General features: G+C 39.9%; 2 gene segments (V, D, J or C); one reads left to right on the plus strand and one right to left on the minus strand.

The window, feature by feature from the left end:
• Positions 1-11,865: 11,865 nt before the first annotated feature.
• On the minus strand, positions 11,866-13,380 carry LOC132870832 (immunoglobulin kappa constant-like). The segment is given in 3 exon segments: positions 11,866-12,341; positions 13,229-13,277; positions 13,351-13,380. Coding segments are annotated over 3 exon segments (399 nt in total).
• A 6-nt stretch (positions 13,381-13,386) lies between these two features.
• Positions 13,387-13,997, plus strand: LOC132882214 (immunoglobulin kappa variable 1-39-like). The segment is given in 2 exon segments: positions 13,387-13,529; positions 13,657-13,997. Coding segments are annotated over 2 exon segments (432 nt in total).
• The last annotated feature ends 4,804 nt before the right edge of the window (positions 13,998-18,801 follow it).

Here is an 18,801-nt window from a genome sequence, read left to right on the forward strand (position 1 = left end):
ACAACAAACAAAAAATCTCATTGGATAACTCGATTTTAATGTTTTCAAGACAGTAACCCTTTCATTTCTGAAGAAAATGAGGCCAAATTAGAATTAGAAGAGAACAGTTATAATAAAATTATGAAAGAATGAAAGAAATTAAATAGAACATTTGAAATGCTAATAGGCTGAGAAGGCCCTGATGGTTCCCCTCTGCACTGACTATGCTCCACAGATCTCTGGCTATGTCTGAACCCCACTTTGAGAACCATGATCTTGCACACTGAATACCAAATGAATAGACCCACATAGGAGGATTTACACAGAAAGAAAGCAATATTCAATATCTGACAGACACAGTCTGAATTTATTCTTCAGATCTGTTGCTGGATTGTTTGGAAAGTCTTAACTGATTCGGTTAGCACTTTCCAAGACATTTCACCATATAGTAAACTTAAAGGAACAGAAAACAATAGTTAGCCTTCGCAACCCCCAAATTAAGGAAGTCGTTCACTGATTTATGTCACATGTCACCACTACATCTTTCTAAAGTAAGCAATCAGTTATGATTTCTAGAGAAAAGAAAGCATGACAATGTCAAGAAGAGGAAGTTTCATCAACCAGCATACCACCCACATTTCATTTCAGTGCATTGTTTGAGAGTGAGATTGCCAGTCAATCTCTGTCTCTGGTGGGTGGGAAGTAATAGGAGTTGCCAAAAAATTCTTCTAGACACGGATTAAACCTAGTCTTGAAATAATTATTTTGTCAGGAAAGATTCGCCATTGAAAATCTCATGTTAGTTGATAATGTTACATGGAGTTTCTTTAAATAATGACTTTAAAGGATAGATAATAGCAGGCTCAGTATCCTGTCTGGATATTGGAGAAATTCTGTATATTACTTCATTAATTAATTAATTCTAATTAATGTGAGTTGTTGGTTTTGTTGGCTTGTTTGTTTCCTTGTTGTTTGTCTGGTTGTCTCTTTTGAAACAGTCATTTTGTTTTGACTGTGCGGATATCACGGAGCGTCAAATATCCAGTGACTGTTCAAAATACGATTTGGTCTCAGGCATAAGCGTTCTTCTTCCATGGTGAATGAAACAACAGAGCAATAGCAGTAAAAGAAGTTGTTTTTCTCCTTCTAAACTGTCTATGAGCATTGCTGGCCAATGTTCATTGATGTCATTAAGAATTACTGTACTCACATGAGCACTTCTGCTTTTTTGGATAAAGTTTTTGCCAAATCCGTATCTTATTGTTTCCATTGTAACAACTCACAAACAGGGCTTGTATACAGTAGACGCCTTGTTTTCTAATAAATTACCATTTACAATACAACCATTAACAGGAATGAACTTGTCTTTGGATGTTCCATAACTTTAACCTCACTATAAAGAGTTAAAAAGAGCAATGTGTTGGCAAATCTCTCTGGTATAAGACTGGCTGTCATGTGTTATCCCTTAAATAATAATAAAATTACTTGCCTGAGAAACATATATAGCTGCCTGGAAATTTCTGATTTATTTAGCATTTAAATATCCGATGCATACTATCTTTTAAATGGTGACACCATTTATTTTGTTTGTGTTACCTGTTTCATCCTAACCGATTACCGAATGTAATGATCTCTTAAAGGCTAATGTATGATATTGATTCAATTAGTGCAGTCCCCTAAGCATTGTTTGTTATTTTCACCAATAAGTAGGTTCATTAAATAGTAAGTAATACAGTGCCAAATCAGAAAAAGTTGGGACAGTATGTTGAAATTGAAATTAAAACTGAAAACAGTGATTTGTAAATAATCTTTAATATGTATTGCACTCAGAACAATACAATAGCGCATTATTTGATGCTATACCTTGTGAATTTTATTGTTTTACAAAGAAACACTAATTTCAATTTTGATTCTTGCAACACATTTTTTAAAAAAAGGTGGGAGGGTAAAGCATTTACCACTTTATAATTTTGCCATTCCTTCTCACAACACTTAAAAGATGTTTAGAGACCGAAGACATCAAGTGATGAAGTGTTTCAGGTGTTATTTTGTCCCATTCTTCCACAAACAGGTCTTAAGGTGTGCAACAGTACGGGTTCATCATTGTCACATTTTTCGTTTCAAACTTCACCTGTTCGCTATTGTGGACAGAAGGGACAGGCACCCTCTTCTTCCACAGCCATGTCTTTGTAAAGTGTGCAGAATGTGGTTTTGCATTGTCTTGTTGAAATCTCCCTGGAAAAGGTGTCGTCTTGAAGGCAGCAAATGTTGCTCCAAAATCTCAGTTACTTTTCTGCATTAATGTGCCATCACAGAAGTGTAAGTTACCTTTGCCAAGGGCACTGACACAACCCCATACCATGACACACCCTGGCTTTTGGACTTGTTGCTGGTAACAGTCTGGATGGCCCTTTTCATCTTTTGTCTGGAGAACATGGTGTCTATTTCTTCCATTAAAGACCTGAAATACTGATTCATCTCACCACAATACACATTTCCACTGTGTAATGATCCATCCAACATGCCTTGACATCCCAGAGGGCTTGACAAAGGTTTACCAAAGTAATCCCAAGCCCATGTGGTTATATCAGCTATAGATGAATGATGGTTCTTGATGCAGTGCCGCCTGAGGGATCAAAGATCACAGGTATTCAGCTTAGCCTTGAACTCTTGCCCTTTTCACTCAGAAATTCCTCCACGTTCCTAGAATCGCTTAATGATAGTATGCACCGTAGAGGCTGAAATATTCATAGTCCTTTCCTATAATTCTTTGAGGAACATTGTTTTTAATTATTTCAATAATTTTCTCATGCAGGCGGCACGGTGGTGTAGTGGTTAGCGCTGTCGCCTCACAGCAAGAAGGTCTGGGTTTGAGCCCCGTGGCCGGCGAGGGCCTTTCTGTGCGGAGTTTGCATGTTCTCCCTGTGTCCGCGTGGGTTTCCTCCGGGTGCTCCGGTTTCCCCCACAGTCCAAAGACATGCAGGTTAGGTTAACTGGTGACTCTAAATTGACCGTAGGTGTGAATGTGAGTGTGAATGGTGTCTGTGTCTATGTGTCAGTCCTGTGATGACCTGGCGACTTGTCCAGGGTGTACCCCGCCTTTCGCCCGTAGTCAGCTGGGATAGGCTCCAGCTTGCCTGCGACCCTGTAGAACAGGATAAAGCGGCTAGAGATAATGAGATGAAATGAGATGAGATGAGATTTTCTCATGCAGTTGTTGACAAACTGGAGATCCTCGGCCCATCTTTGCTCCTAAATGACCAGGCCTTTCCTGGATACTGATTTTTTTTTTTTTCCCCAAATCATGTTTACAGTCATCTGTTGACATCACCTGTTTCAAATCACATCATTATTTCATTGTTTTATTTCATTACTAGCACTAAATTGCCCCCTTTCCAACTTTTTTTGGAATGTGTTGCAGGCCTGAAAAGCAAGAATGAATGTATACAGAATTAACAAATGAAATGACGTTGACCAGAAAAAAAACATGAAATATCTTGGGTTCATTCTGTCTGCAGTGAAATACAAGTCAAAGTAAATTTAGAAATCAGTGATTGATTGATTGATTGATTGATTGATTGATTGATTGATTGATTGATTGATTGATTGATTGATTTAAAATCGCATTTTGCATACCATTCCAACTTTTCTGATTTGGCATTGTAAATGTAGACTTTAGTTACAGGGAAGTAACACAATGACTCATAATAAAATACAATACACAACATCATACAATCATTTTATGTATTATTATTTTATGTTCCAGATTCTGCTTATACCATGGCAACTTGCCAGAAATTATGCATTCATCTCTGTTAAATAATGTCATACATTTCTATCTATTTAGAGTTGCATTTAATGTTGTGGAGCATCCATGTGTTCGTATCATTTATATTACACATTATAACATTATGTATACACAGTATAAACTGACTTTTTCCACAGATTTTACCTCACACCATTATATTTGACTATTCTCCTTATATATTCTGCACATTATGTATCATCTTGCCAAGACTATACTGTTTTCTTTGATTTAAAAAAAGAGGAAATAATTTGTAATATTTCATGAAATGATGCAGAGCATCTGGAAAACAAAGCCCTGTGACTTACTGTAAAACGATAAAAACAAATTAGGATTCTTACATTCTCAACAAATACACTACCGTTCAAAAGTTTGGGGTCACTTTGAAATTTCCTTATTTTTGAAAGAAAAGCACTGTTCTTTTCAATGAAGATCACTTTAAACTAATCAGAAATACACTCTATACATTGCTAATGTGGTAAATGACTATTCTAGCTAAATTCTACTAAATGTCTGGTTTTTGGTGCAATATCTCCATAGGTGTATAGAGGCCCATTTCCAGCAACTATCACTCCAGTGTTCTAATGGTACAATGTGTTTGCTCATTGCCTCAGAAGGCTAATGGATGATTAGAAAACCCTTGTACAATCATGTTAGCACAGCTGAAAACAGTTGAGCTCTTTAGAGAAGCTATAAAACTGACCTTCCTTTGAGCAGATTGAGTTTCTGGAGCATCACATTTGTGGGGTCGATTAAATGCTCAAAATGGCCAGAAAAATGTCTTGACTATATTTTCTATTCATTTTACAACTTATGGTGGTAAATAAAAGTGCGACTTTTCATGGAAAACACAAAATTGTCTGGGTGACCCCAAACTTTTGAACGGTAGTGTATATCTCAATATGTGTTTTACCTTGTAACTGTGCTGTTGTAGAAAATTATTCAGTACCTTTGACCAGCAAGAATCATTTCAGAAATATTAGCTGATGCCTATACTTTTACAGTGATGCTTATACTTTTACAGTCCAACACAGACCGTTGGCCTCTGCTATAAAAGAAAGCCGTCAATTCAGATTGGAAGCAGGAGGATAGAGTTTTAAACCTTGACTTTGGAAAGTTTAGCAGAGACAGATGAGATCTGTTTCGGATTATAAAAGAAATATTTTCCCATGTTACACAGGGACAACTATTTGGGCATCACTTTTAAATGGCAACAAGAATACAAAGAAATAATATGAGTGGTGAATCATATGAAGAGGGAAGTATCTTTCAGTTAAGAGCATACAAAGAAAGAACATGAGTGGTGAGTAGTGAATCATGAAGAGGGAAGTATCTTTCAATTAAGAGCAAAATTAAAGTTAGGCTTTCTCACCATTCTGCCCTCCAGAGTAGTGTAAAATAAAAAGGAATAATATTAAAAAGAAACAATAACTTCTTCATGAGAGTTTTCATTTTGGGAAGGAAAAGCACAAAACAGCAGGTTCCCATATGGGTTTGTTAAACATTTAAGAACAATGGACTTAAATTCTTGTCCTTTTGAACCTCTGGGAAATTGGATCATGACTGCCTTTTCTCAGAATGCGTGGAACTAACATTCTGTTCTGATACCTAGAAAGAGAACCACAGCATGAATCATATTTATCTCTTCTAAGGTACAGCCCCATATTTGGGTGGTACTTTTCATCTTTTCATATTTATGCAGCCATAAAATTCTGAACCCTTTGGAAAACCAAAGAGCAGGAATAAGACCACATGAAAGAGAAAAGTCCCACAGGGGTATGTATGTGTTTAACTAAGAGAACTGGAGCTATGGGTGTCACGATGGTGCAGTGGTCATAGCACTGTCGCCTCACAGCAAGCAGGTTTTGGGTTCAAACCTGCTGGTCGACCGGGATGCAGTTTACATGTTCTCCTCATGCCTACGTGGGTTTCCTCCAGGTGCTCTGGTTTCCTCCCACAGTCCAAAGACATGTGGATTAGGTCAACTGGCTACTCTAAATTGCCCGTGAGTGTGAATGGTTGTTCGTCTCCATGTTAGCTCTGCGATAGATTAGTGAACTGCCCAGGGTGCACCCTACGTATCACCCAGTGTCAGCTAGGCTTGGCTCCAGCTCACCTGTGACCTGCAATGGATAAGCAGCATAGAAAATGAATGAGTTAGCTGAAGAGACACTGATCAGCCATAATCCAAAAAAAAAAAAAACACGGACAGGTGCAGTGAATAACACTGATTATCTTGTTACAGTGGCACCCGGATACGATATATTAGGCAACAAGTGAACAGTCAGTTCTTGAAGTTGATGTGTTGGAAGCAGGACAATGGGCAAATGTTAGGATCTGAGCAACACTGGAGAAATTGTGATGGCTAGACGACTGGGTCAGAGCATCTCCAAAGTGGTCCAAGGAAAGACAACTAGTGAACTGGCGAGAGGGTCATGGGCACCCAAGGCTACTAATGCACATGGGGACCGAAGGCTAGTCCATTGGGTCTGATCCCACAAAAGAGCTACTGTAGCACACATTGCTGGCTTAAAAGTTAATGCTGGCTATGATAAAGAGGTGTCAGAGCACACAGTGCATCACAGCTGGCTACGTATGGAGCTACGTAGCTTCAGACCAGTCAGAATGCCCATGCTGACCCATGCCCACTGCTAAAAAGGGGCATGTGTATGTTACTTTGACACAAACCACCTACCTAAACATTGTTGCAGACCAAATACACCCCTTCATGGCAACAGTATTCCCTAATGGTAATGGCCTCTTTCAGCAAAAAAATGTTCAGGAATGGTTTAAGGAACATGACAAAGAGATCAAGGACTCCAAATTCCACAGATCTCAATCCGATCAAACAGCTGTGGGATGTGCTGGACAACAAGTCCAATCCATGGAGGCCTCACTTCACAGTATACAGGACTTAAAAGATCTGCTGCTAACATCTTGGTGCCAGATACCACAGCACATCTTCAGAGGTCTTGTGAAGTTCATGCCTTGAAGGGTCAGAGCTGATTGATGGCACAAGGGGGATCTACACAATATTAGGCAGGTGGTTTTAATGTTATGGCTGATCAGTATATAACTGATTGTATGTACAGTAGATCTGGGTATTTTTGAGAAGAGCTTATAAACATTCCTTAGATTCAAATTCTGTGGATAATGTTATAAGCAATAAAACAACATGGAATGCAACACAGTTGTGTCATGACAACCTTATGAAAATTATTTAATGTCTTACCACAAAACATGCAACTAATATGACACAAAACATTCACTACAGAGGTGCTATCTATGGTAGCCTGTAAATGCAAACATATTAACAAACCAAAACCGCAACTTCAAATCAGAAAACATAACAGCTAATTCAGAAACACGACAGCAAACTCAAAAACATGACAACAAACTCGGAAACACTACAGCAAATTCACAAACATGACAGCAAATTTGGAAACATGACAGCAAATTCAGTAACATACAGTAAATTTGGAAACATGACAGCAAATTCGGAAACACGACAGCAAACTCGGAAATATGACAGCAAATTCAGAAACACTGTAGCAAATTCAGAAACACTGCAGCAAATTCGGAAACACTGCAGCAAATTCGGAAACGTGACAGCAAATTCGGAAACACAACAACAAACTCAGAAATGTGACAGCAAATTTTTAACCATGGCAACAAATTTAGTAACATACATCAAATTTGGAAACACAACAGCAAATTCAAAAACATGACAACAAATTCAGAAACACAACAGCAAATTTGGAAACATGACAACAAATTCAGAAACATCGCAGCAAATTCGGAAACATGACGGTAAACTCGGAAATATGACAGTAAATTCAGAAACACGACAGCAAATTCGGAAACACGACAGCAAACTCGGAAATATGACAGCAAATTCAGAAACACTGTAGCAAACTCAGAAATACTGCAGCAAATTCGGAAACACTGCAGCAAATTCGGAAACATGACAGCAAATTCAGAAACATGACAGCAAATTTGGAACCATGGCAACAAATTCAGTAACATACATCAAATTTGGAAACACAACAGCAAATTCAAACACATGACGACAAATTCAGAAACACAACAGCAAATTTGGAAACATGACAACAAATTCGGAAACATCGCAGCAAATTCGGAAACATGACGGTAAACTCGGAAATATGACAGTAAATTCAGAAACACGACAGCAAATTCGGAAACACGACAGCAAACTCGGAAATATGACAGCAAATTCAGAAACACTAGCAAATTCAGAAACACTGTAGCAAACTCAGAAATACTGCAGCAAATTCGGAAACATGACAGCAAATTTGGAACCATGGCAACAAATTCAGTAACATACATCAAATTTGAAAACACAACAGCAAATTCAAAAACATGACAACAAATTCAGAAACACAACAGCAAATTTGGAAACATGACAACAAATTCGGAAACATCGCAGCAAATTCAGAAACACTGCAGCAAACTCAGAAACATGGCAGCAAATTTGTAAACACAACAGCAAACTCGGAAATATGACAGCAAATTCAGAAACACTGTAGCAAATTCAGAAACACTGCAGCAAATTCGGAAACACTGCAGCAAATTCAGAAATGTGACAGCAAATTCAGAAACACAACAACAAACTCAGAAACGTGACAGCAAATTTGGAGCCATGGCAACAAATTTAGTAACATACATCAAATTTGGAAACACAACAGCAAATTCAAAAACATGACAACAAATTCAGAAACACAACAGCAAATTTGGAAACATGACAACAAATTCAGAAACATTGCAGCAAATTCGGAAACATGACGGTAAACTCGGAAATATGACAGTAAATTCAGAAACACGACAGCAAATTCGGAAACACGACAGCAAACTCGGAAATATGACAGCAAATTCAGAAACACTGTAGCAAACTCAGAAATACTGCAGCAAATTCGGAAACACTGCAGCAAATTCGGAAACATGACAGCAAATTCGGAAACATGACAGCAAATTTGGAACCATGGCAACAAATTCAGTAACATACATCAAATTTGAAAACACAACAGCAAATTCAAAAACATGACAACAAATTCAGAAACACAACAGCAAATTTGGAAACATGACAACAAATTCGGAAACATCGCAGCAAATTCAGAAACATGACGACAAACTCGGAAATATGACAGTAAATTCAGAAACACTGCAGCAAATGCAGAAACACTGCAGCAAACTCAGAAACATGGCAGCAAATTTGTAAACACAACAGCAAACTTGGAAACATGACAGCAAATTCAGAAAAATTGCAGCAAACTCAGAAATCTCATCTCATCTCATCTCATCTCATCTCATCTCATTATCTCTAGCCGCTTTATCCTTCTACAGGGTCGCAGGCAAGCTGGAGCCTATCCCAGCTAACTACGGGCGAAAGGCGGGGTACACCCTGGACAAGGCAAACTCAGAAATATGACAGCTAATTCAGAAACACTGCAGTAAACTTGGAAACATGACAGCAAACTCAGAAACATGACAACAAACTCAGAAACATGACAGCAAACTCAGAAACATGACAGAAAATTTGGAAATGCTACAGCAAATTCAGAAAAATGACAGCAAACTTGGAAACACGACAGCAAACTCGGAAACATGACAGGAAACTCGGAAATACGACAGCAAATTCAGAAACACGACAGGAAACTCGGAAACACGACAGCAAATTTGGAAACACGATAGCAAATTCGGAAACACAATAGCAAACTCGGAAACACGACAGCAAACTCAGAACACGACAGGAAACTCAGAAACATGACAGCAAATTCGGAAACAAAACAGCAAATTTGGTAAGACAACAGCAATTTTAGAAATGACTGCAAATTTTTAATAACATGATAGCAATTTTGGAAACCGAAAGCAAACTCAGAAATACAATATAAACTTTGGAAACAAACAGAAAATTCAGACAGCAAGTTCAGAAACACCACAGTAAATGGGCAGCACCTTGGAGCCTATGCTAGCAAACGAATTCCTCCACCTCTAATTGCAATTTTTAGATATTTATCGGCAATTTATTGCTACTTATACATGTATGCGTTCTACTAGTTGTATTTTTATTTTTAAAAATATAATAATAATCTCAGTGCAGTGTTTGGTTGCACATGATAACTTCATAAGCCCTGTGACCAGCTCACACCACAGTCTTTTTTAATATCTCCTCCAAGGTTGCAGTCATTTTTGAGGAGTTCCTGAAAGCAGAGAAATGTATACTTGTTCAAACTTAATTTGATAAATAGTCTTTGCTGGAACAAAACATTTTCCTGCAGTCCTCTGACTAACCCAGGAATGGCTATATGAGTGTTGTGTTCTGGATATGTGTGTTGTTTCAATGGTCAGGTCTTTAAATGATGACTCTAAATTGACCGTAAGTGTGAATGGTTGTCTGTGTCTATGTGTCAGCCCTGTTATGACCTGGCGACTTGTCCAGGGTGTAGCCCGCCTTTCGCCTGTAGTCAGCTGGGATAGGCTCCAGCTTGCCTGCGACCCTGTAGAACAGGATAAAGCGGCTAGAGATAATGAGATGAGATGTTGCTCAAAATCAATGCCTTAGAATCTGCACTGGTGCTCTTAAATGTACTCGTATCTCTGTTTTACCAACAAATACCAACAAATTCTGGAAGCAAACATCACACCATCTGTAAAAAAGGTGAAGTTAAAAAGAGGATGGGTCCTACAATAAGACAATGATCCAAAACACACCTCAAAATCTACAATGGAATACCTCAAGAGGCACAAGCTGAAGGTTTTTCCCTGGACCTCACAGACCCCTGACTGTGAGACAAACTTTTGCTTCGGGCCCTTTTCCTTTTTTGTCATTTTGAAAATGTAAAAGATAAAAATAAAAAAAATGTTTTTGCTTACAATATAAAGGGAATGAGTCATCTTTAACTTTATGCCTTTTGGAGATCATTTCACCTTCAACTTGCTTAACTGTTCACGGCCCATGGACAGAACAGAAAGAAGGCAGCTTCCAATTTCTTCTTCGTCATCAGGTTTTTGTTTGTTTTTTTTGTTTCCTTCCCAAAATAATAAAGTAAGATTGCTGCTTGTATTACCACATGAGCTCCAGCGTTCCTGATGGAGTTAGACTAAACATGTCTGATCTACACAGCTACCATCTTGGGTGCATTGTGTTCTTTTCTCCTAGATAAGACTCGTTTCCTGAATATTCCTTGTTGTTATCTGAGTGTGTGATTGTCAGAGTTGTGCACTGTCTGTGAATCAAGTTTGAGTTGGGTTTTTGTAACTGCAATAAAATCTACAGCCATGTGGGCATCGCCCAGGGGCTCAGCAGTGCCCGTCCCATTGGAGTGCATTGTGTGTGAGTGAGCTGTTTTTTGGGGGAAATTATGTGGATTTTCCAACAAATTAAACAAAAACATACACACAGGAATCTCTGTGGAGTTTAAACATTCTCCAAAATAAGAGGAGTTTAATTCACATGTTTTCCTTCATGCAGGATTTGACCCTGATTTGATAAACTCTTGCAATCAGAGAACAGATTCACATGTGGTTTAGTGGAAATATTAATTTGTGTATCATCTGCTAAAATGAAGTGGGTCAGTAATGGATGCGTCTGGACGCCCTGTTTAACTGGGGCAGTGTGTGATCTGAATGGACCTCGAGAGACAAGATGGAGACTGTCACATGGATACGATTTAGGTGACTTTAAATCTGTACCTGAATGTCGCATAGATTTAAAACACTTGTGAAAATCGATACTTAATCAAACAAAATAAGAGTTGTAGCTAGAACCAGAGCAGGTTGAGTTCTGGGTCCAGTTCTGAGAGCAAATTGAGTTCAATAAAGCGAAACAGAAGGAGTCAGTTTTAACCAGTAAAACTGAAAGATGAGTGAAGTGAGAGAGAGATTTACATGGAGACGGCTGAGTGATCCTCTTTCTCCCAGAATAGAGCAGCACTTTCACCAGATGTTCAACTTCCTTCAGCCAAACTCACTGAAGCACAACACACAGCACTGAATCTCCAGCTAAACACACTCTCTCCTCACACTGATAATGACTATTAACTCCAATAAAAGAACACACAATGTCCAAAATGAAGCTTTATTTCAGCAGAGCAAAACTACAGGAAGAGCAACAGGACAGTGAAGAGAGTAAAGACAGAAATGCCAGCATTGTGTAGAATTGAAACTCTATTGTAGATGGATGTGTAAGCAGCTGAGTGTTAAATTCTATCTTGGAGCTGTTAGCCTTCACACTGGCTCTTTCTGAACGTGACCGGATGATTGACGCCGTCATGGGAGACCGTACAGACAAACTCCTCCCCCTTTTCCCAGAGTGCTTTGCTGAGGGTCAGGGTGCTGCTGCGTGTGTAACCGTCCTTCTTGTGTTCTTCTGCGCTGGTCAGAACCCCGTTCTTCACCTCTGAGCCGTCCACTGTCCAGCTCACCAGCGCCCCCTGTGGAGAGTAGGCAGACAGCAGGCAGAGCAGCGAGGCCGATCCCTCAGACAGCTGCAGAGAGGAGGGAGGGAGCAGAGACACGGAGGGCTTCACCGTGGGACCGGCTGGAGACCACAAACACACAATAAACACACACATTTACACACGCTTACACAACATTTACTCATTGCTGCTGATTAAGAGTCCAGACTGGAGACATTCATGTGTGTTCAGTAATCAGTGCAGTGATCCACACTGTTCTCACATTACTGCAGTTCAGGAGAAACTTCTGGAAACTTCTATGACCTTCAGCAGCATCTATAAACTCTACCCATAGACATAAAAACAGTTCCTAACTCTAAATGAACAGAGACACATGGGGAGCTTCAGGTTGGGAGAAGGTTCAGTGGAGAAACATCAGTCCGTTTGGTTTAAAGTCGACTAACAAACAAAGAGAACATGTGGAAGCCATCAGCTTTAACTCCACACCATAATCCATCTTCTTTCTGATTGAGTGTTCACTCAGTTCTATTCAGTAACTGCATCCAATAGTCACACTGTATTCCAGCACTGAAACACTCAGTGAGTGGATTCTGTAAATGCTCTGAACTCCAGTCGAGACAAAACTGGAAACTCTGCAGCAGCAAAAATGAGTTCCAGCAGCAGGAGAACATTTACTAGTTACTCTTTACATCGTGGACCGACGAGAACTTTGATCAGCTTTATTCTGGTGTTGATACTCAATGAAAATGAATCACTAGACGCTGAACTCAGGGGGACTTTAAACAGCACAAACATCTGGATTTATTCTCTCACTTTCAACAGTAAAATATAATCATTAACATCAACAAACAAACAAATGTCTTGTGATATTTCAGATGCTGATTTTTTGCAAACTGCACTTCATAACCAAAACTGATTTTTTTCAAATCTTCTTAAGTTCATTCAATAATAAAATTAATAAATTCAATTCACTAATGTGTAGAATTTTAAATAAAGAAGAGAAACTTACTGATGATGAGTTTGGTTCCTCCACCGAAAGTGTACCACAGTGATACATTCTAATGAAGCCGTCGTACAAAAACCTCTGTTACACTCCAGTGACCACACACACACACACACACACACACGCACGTTTCCATCGAGAGAGGTTCCACTTTGCATTATCAGCTCATGCTTCAGCGCTCTGCGAGTGTTTATAGTCCTGTGACTTTAACACTTCATGACTGAGAGCTGCTGCTCAGCGACTTCACCCACAGCAACCATGAGTTTGATCAGCATCTTCATCTGCACACTGGCCCTCTGCGCTCGAGGTAACACAATGCTTTATCTTCTACTGTTCAGCTGACAAATCCATGGGAAGTCGGCCGACTAGATGAACTTCAACCTCAACATCATTATTAATGAAGGGAACGGATTTATTCTTCTTATTTTTTTCAGGATCCAGAGGTCAGGTGACTGTGACTCAGAGTCCTGCAGTGAAATCTGTTTCTCCAGGAGACACACTCACCATCAGCTGTAAAACCAGTCCTGCTGTTTACCGCTGGAGTGGTGGAGAGGAAGAATTACACTGGTATCAGCAGAAAGCTGGAGAAGCTCCTAAACTCCTGATCTATCGTGCTAACAGAAGACAATCAGGTATTCCAGCTCGTTTCAGTGGCAGTGGATCTGGATCTGATTTCACTCTGACCATCAGTGGAGTCCAGACTGAAGATGCTGGAGATTATTACTGTCAGAGTGCCCATGTGATCAGTAGTAGCGCGGTGTTCACACAGTGTTAGAGCATCGTACAAAAACCTGGGTGTGTGTGAGTGCTGCAGCTGGGACCTACTGCAGGTGCTGAGGGGGACGATGTGATCCAGCACAATCACACACACACACACACACACACACACACACACACACACACACACACACACACACACACACACAGTGTAGCAGTGGAAGCTAACAGCATGTTCATGAATCATTTTCCCCAGAGGTCGCATGTACAGGGAAGAAAGCAATGTGTGTAGAACAGAGCTGTCTCAGTCCTGTGATGAGGCCGAAATACTGACTGAGACATTTCATGGATGTGATTCCGAGTTTATCTGCTGAACTACAAAGAGTTTAGTTGTAAATGGAGCTCCATGATCGAGCACGGAGTGGAACGTTAACTCCAAACATTCAGTCACTTTATGGAGTTCTGTGAGATCAGAGGGTGAATCAATCTCATTGTAAATAAAATGAGGTGGTGATTATCAAGCGTTTCACATGAATATGAGCAAAACTCTATCAGCTCCAAATCTCACTGATCTTCATGTTGCAACACAAAGCTTAGAAAAGTGAAAGTTCTGCACTGATTTGATCTCACAGCAGCTAATATTGCACAATAATGCTCTTTAACTCTCATCAAAATGTCCTTTTATTCCAGCTGCATGATCATTAACTCTCAGGTTTTCATTGGTTTGCATCCTATACTGGGTCCCTGCATCACCGCTGGGGGTCACTGCCCTGCTGGGGGCTGGAAATACCAATTAGTGCAAATGATTTTGTGTTTTTTATGTAAATAAAAATGAATTCAAATGAGTTAACTTCCTGCTTCCTGAGTTGTTCGCGCCGAGTCCTTTTTCCCGCGAGTGCCGGCGTTAATGACTAATCCTTTTTTAACTTTTTTTCTACAAATAAATTTCCAGTATCCTCTTCATTTTTATTGTACTGTCGCTTTCATTTTTGTACTTTTCACTTTCGCTTTCCTTTTTCCGTTTTTTTTTCACGGTTTTTTCTCTTTCTTTTTTCGGAAGAATGCCGAGACCGGAAGCTTTCTTTTTCTCTCCTCCTGTGTAAAGTCCACAAGCGGAGGCCATCCACATCGGATCTGCTTTAATATCAACAGATCTTCATTTAAGGGTACGTGAATCTTTTCATCATGGCACACCTCAGCCTGTTCAGTGTGCTGAGTGCAGGATGTTTAGTCATTCTTCCTCCGTCACTAGTGATAGCTCTATTAGCTTTACTTGTGATAAGTGCAGATTAGTTAGCTCTCTGACGGAGAAGATTTCAGTGCTAGAAGCGCGTGTCCAGGCTTTAGAGCAGGTTAGTGAGAACAATGTAGTTTCTGTTAGGGAAAGTCTGGATGCCCTAGGTGGAGTTAGCAATCCCCCAACTCCGGCATTAGAGCCCTTACAGTGGGGCGAATGGGTGACGGCTCGGCGGCATAAGCGTAGAGCCAAAGCTACTGCTGAGGCTTGCCCACGGGAGCACCACTCCTCTCCGCGTCACGTGTCGAACAGGTTTGCTCTCCTTAGTGATGCACCCACTGAGAAACCTGAAAGAGCTCTGGTTATAGGGGACTCTATTATATGGCACGTGAAATTAGCTCAGCCTTTAGGGGCACCAGCAGCTTTAGTCAGGTGTATACCGGGAGCCAGGGCGCCGGACATAGCAGGTAATCTTAGGGTCCTAGGCAAGCACAGGTTCTCAAAGATAGTTATCCATGCAGGAGCTAATGATATACGCCTTCGTCAGTCTGAGGTTACTAAGAGTAACTTTGTAGAGGTGTTTAAATTAGCGAAGGCGATGTCCGATGCTGTAGTATGCTCTGGCCCCATCCCAATGCGGCATGGCGATGTAGCTTACAGCAGGTTATGGTCGCTGAACTGCTGGCTGTCCAGGTGGTGCTCTGAAAACAGTGTGGGCTTTATAGATAATTGGGCTAATTTTGAGGGCACTGTTGGCCTGTTAGGGCGGGACGGTATCCATCCCACTCGGGAAGGTGCTGCTCTCATTTCCTGCAGCATAGGTCATAGTGTCAGAACAGGCCTAGTTAATGTCTGACAATCCAGAGCCAAGGCCAGGGAGCAGACAAACAGGCTAAACCGACTGTCTGCTAGCTGCACAGAGTCGTCACTCAGGGCCCACTACATCGAGACTGTGTCTGTTCCCCGAGCTCAACAAAAAGGTAGAAATTTTCAGAGAGTTTGTTCCAGTAACCTAATCAATATAAAATTAGATCATACTGACTGTACAGCTGCTGCCAGCACCTTTGATCTAAAGGTGGGGCTATTAAATATTAGATCTCTTACATCTAAAGTGCTAATGGTTAATGAACTCATTACTGATCAGGAGTTTAATGTACTGTGTTTAACAGAAACATGGATTAAGCCAAATGAATATATAGCATTAAATGAAGCGAGTCCTCCTGGATACAGTTATATACACCAGCCTCGTCTAACTGGCAGAGGAGGAGGCGTCGTGGTTATTTATAACGATTATCGAGGTGTAACACACAAACTTGGTTATAAATTTAATACATTTTAAGTTCTTCATACTCATATAATGTATGTAGCCTCGAAAAATAAGTCTACCCAGTTAATTCCATTGCTTATTATTTACAGGCCCCCGGGGCCATATTCTGAGTTTCTTTCTGAATTTGCAGATTTTATCTCAGATCTGGTTATTTACTAAGACAAAGCTTTAGTTGTCGGAGATTTTAATATTCACTTCGATAACCCAGAAGACCCTTTAAAAACAGCGTTTGTGTCTATCTTAGATTCAGTCGGGATTAAGCAGAATGTCATAGGACCGACCCATAATGGTGGTCACACCCTTGATCTAATACTAACATTCAGATTAAACGTAGACAATATAGTCACACTTCCACAGTCTGAAGTTATCTCAGATCATTGTCTCATCTCATTCAAGATATGTCTGAGTAATAATATATGCACCTCACCTTGCTACTGTATTAAATGTACTTTCACGTCAACTACTGCACAGAGCTTTATAAATGATCTCCCAGAGCTGTCAACTTTGATTGGGTGCCTGTCAGCCCCTGCAGAACTTGATAAGGCAACTGAATGCTTAGAGTCAACATTCCGCCATACTTTAGATAATGTAGCTCCTCTACAAAGGAAAATGGTCAGAGACAAAAAATTAGCACCCTGGTATAATGATGACACTCGCACATTAAAACAGACCACTCGAAAATTGGAACGTAAATGGCATCAAACAAAATTGGTAGTGTTCAAATTAGCTTGGAAGGAGAGCTTCCTGAAGTATAGAAAAGCTCTTAGTGCTGCGAGATCAACATATTTCTCCTCCCTAATAGAAGATAACAAAAATAATCCTAGATTCCTATTTAATACTGTAGCAAAATTAACCAGGAATAAGTCCACTATCAACACATGCACACCTGCAGTATGTAGTAGCAACGACTTCATGAATTTTTTTAATGACAAAATTGAGAATATCCGACAAAAAATTCAAACTACTAATTTAAGGTTAGACAATGAAAGTGACCTTGTAGTTAACAATATAACTGTATCAGATCATCAGTTAGAATGTTTTACTCCCCTAAAAGAAACTGAATTACTTTCATTAATCTCTACATCAAAAGCCTCAACTTGCGTACTAGATCCCTTACCGACACATCTATTCAAACAGATAATACCTGGAGTAATTGAACCGCTTCTAAAAATAAATTCTTCTCTTATGATTGGCTATGTACCCAAATCCTTTAAACTAGCAGTTATCAAACCCCTGATTAAAAAACCTGACCTTGATCCCTGTCAGCTGTCCAATTATCGGCCAATATCAAACCTCCCCTTTATCTCCAAGATCCTTGAAAAAGCTGTGGCACAGCAGTTATGCTCATATTTACGTAGGAATAACATCCATGAAATGTATCAGTCAGGATTTAGACCTCATCATAGCACAGAGACAGCACTGGTTAAAGTAGTAAACGACCTACTGTTGGCGTCTGATCAGGGCTGTGTCTCGCTACTTGTGTTGCTTGACCTTAGTGCTGCATTTGATACCATTGATCATTCCATTCTTCTGGAAAGACTAGAAAATGTTGTGGGAGTTAAGGGAATGGCCCTCTCCTGGCTCAGGTCTTATCTAACTGATCGTTATCAGTATATTGATATAAATGGTGATATTTCCAGACATACTGAGGTAAAGTTTGGTGTTCCACAAGGTTCTGTCTTGGGTCCACTGCTTTTTTCTCTATATATGTTACCTCTGGGCGATATTATTCGTCAACATTGTATTAGTTTCCACTGTTATGCTGATGACACACAGTTGTATGTCTCTGCAAAACCTGATGAGAGACACCAGCTTGGTAGAATTGAGGAATGTGTTAAGGACATTAGACACTGGATGCTTGTTAATTTCCTTCTGCTTAACTCTGACAAGACTGAAGTACTTGTGCTAGGACCACATACAGCTAGAAGTAAGTTTTCTGATTACACAGTAACTCTGGATGGCCTTTCTGTTTCTTCACGTGCAGCAGTAAAAGACCTCGGAGTGATTATTGACTCCAGTCTTTCATTCGAAACTCACATTGATAACATCACCCGGATAGCTTTCTTTCATCTCAGAAATATTGCAAAGATAAGAAATTTAATGTCATTGCATGATGCAGAAAAACTAGTCCATGCTTTCGTTACCTCCAGGTTGGATTATTGTAATGCCTTACTGTCTGGATGTTCCAATAAGTGCATAAACAAGCTCCAGTTAGTTCAAAATGCACCAGCAAGAGTCCTTACTAGAACTAAAAAATATGACCACATCACCCCTGTCTTATCCACACTGCATTGGCTC

Source organism: Neoarius graeffei, chromosome 2 (assembly GCF_027579695.1).
Source record: "Neoarius graeffei isolate fNeoGra1 chromosome 2, fNeoGra1.pri, whole genome shotgun sequence".
Classification (NCBI taxonomy): domain Eukaryota; kingdom Metazoa; phylum Chordata; class Actinopteri; order Siluriformes; family Ariidae; genus Neoarius; species Neoarius graeffei.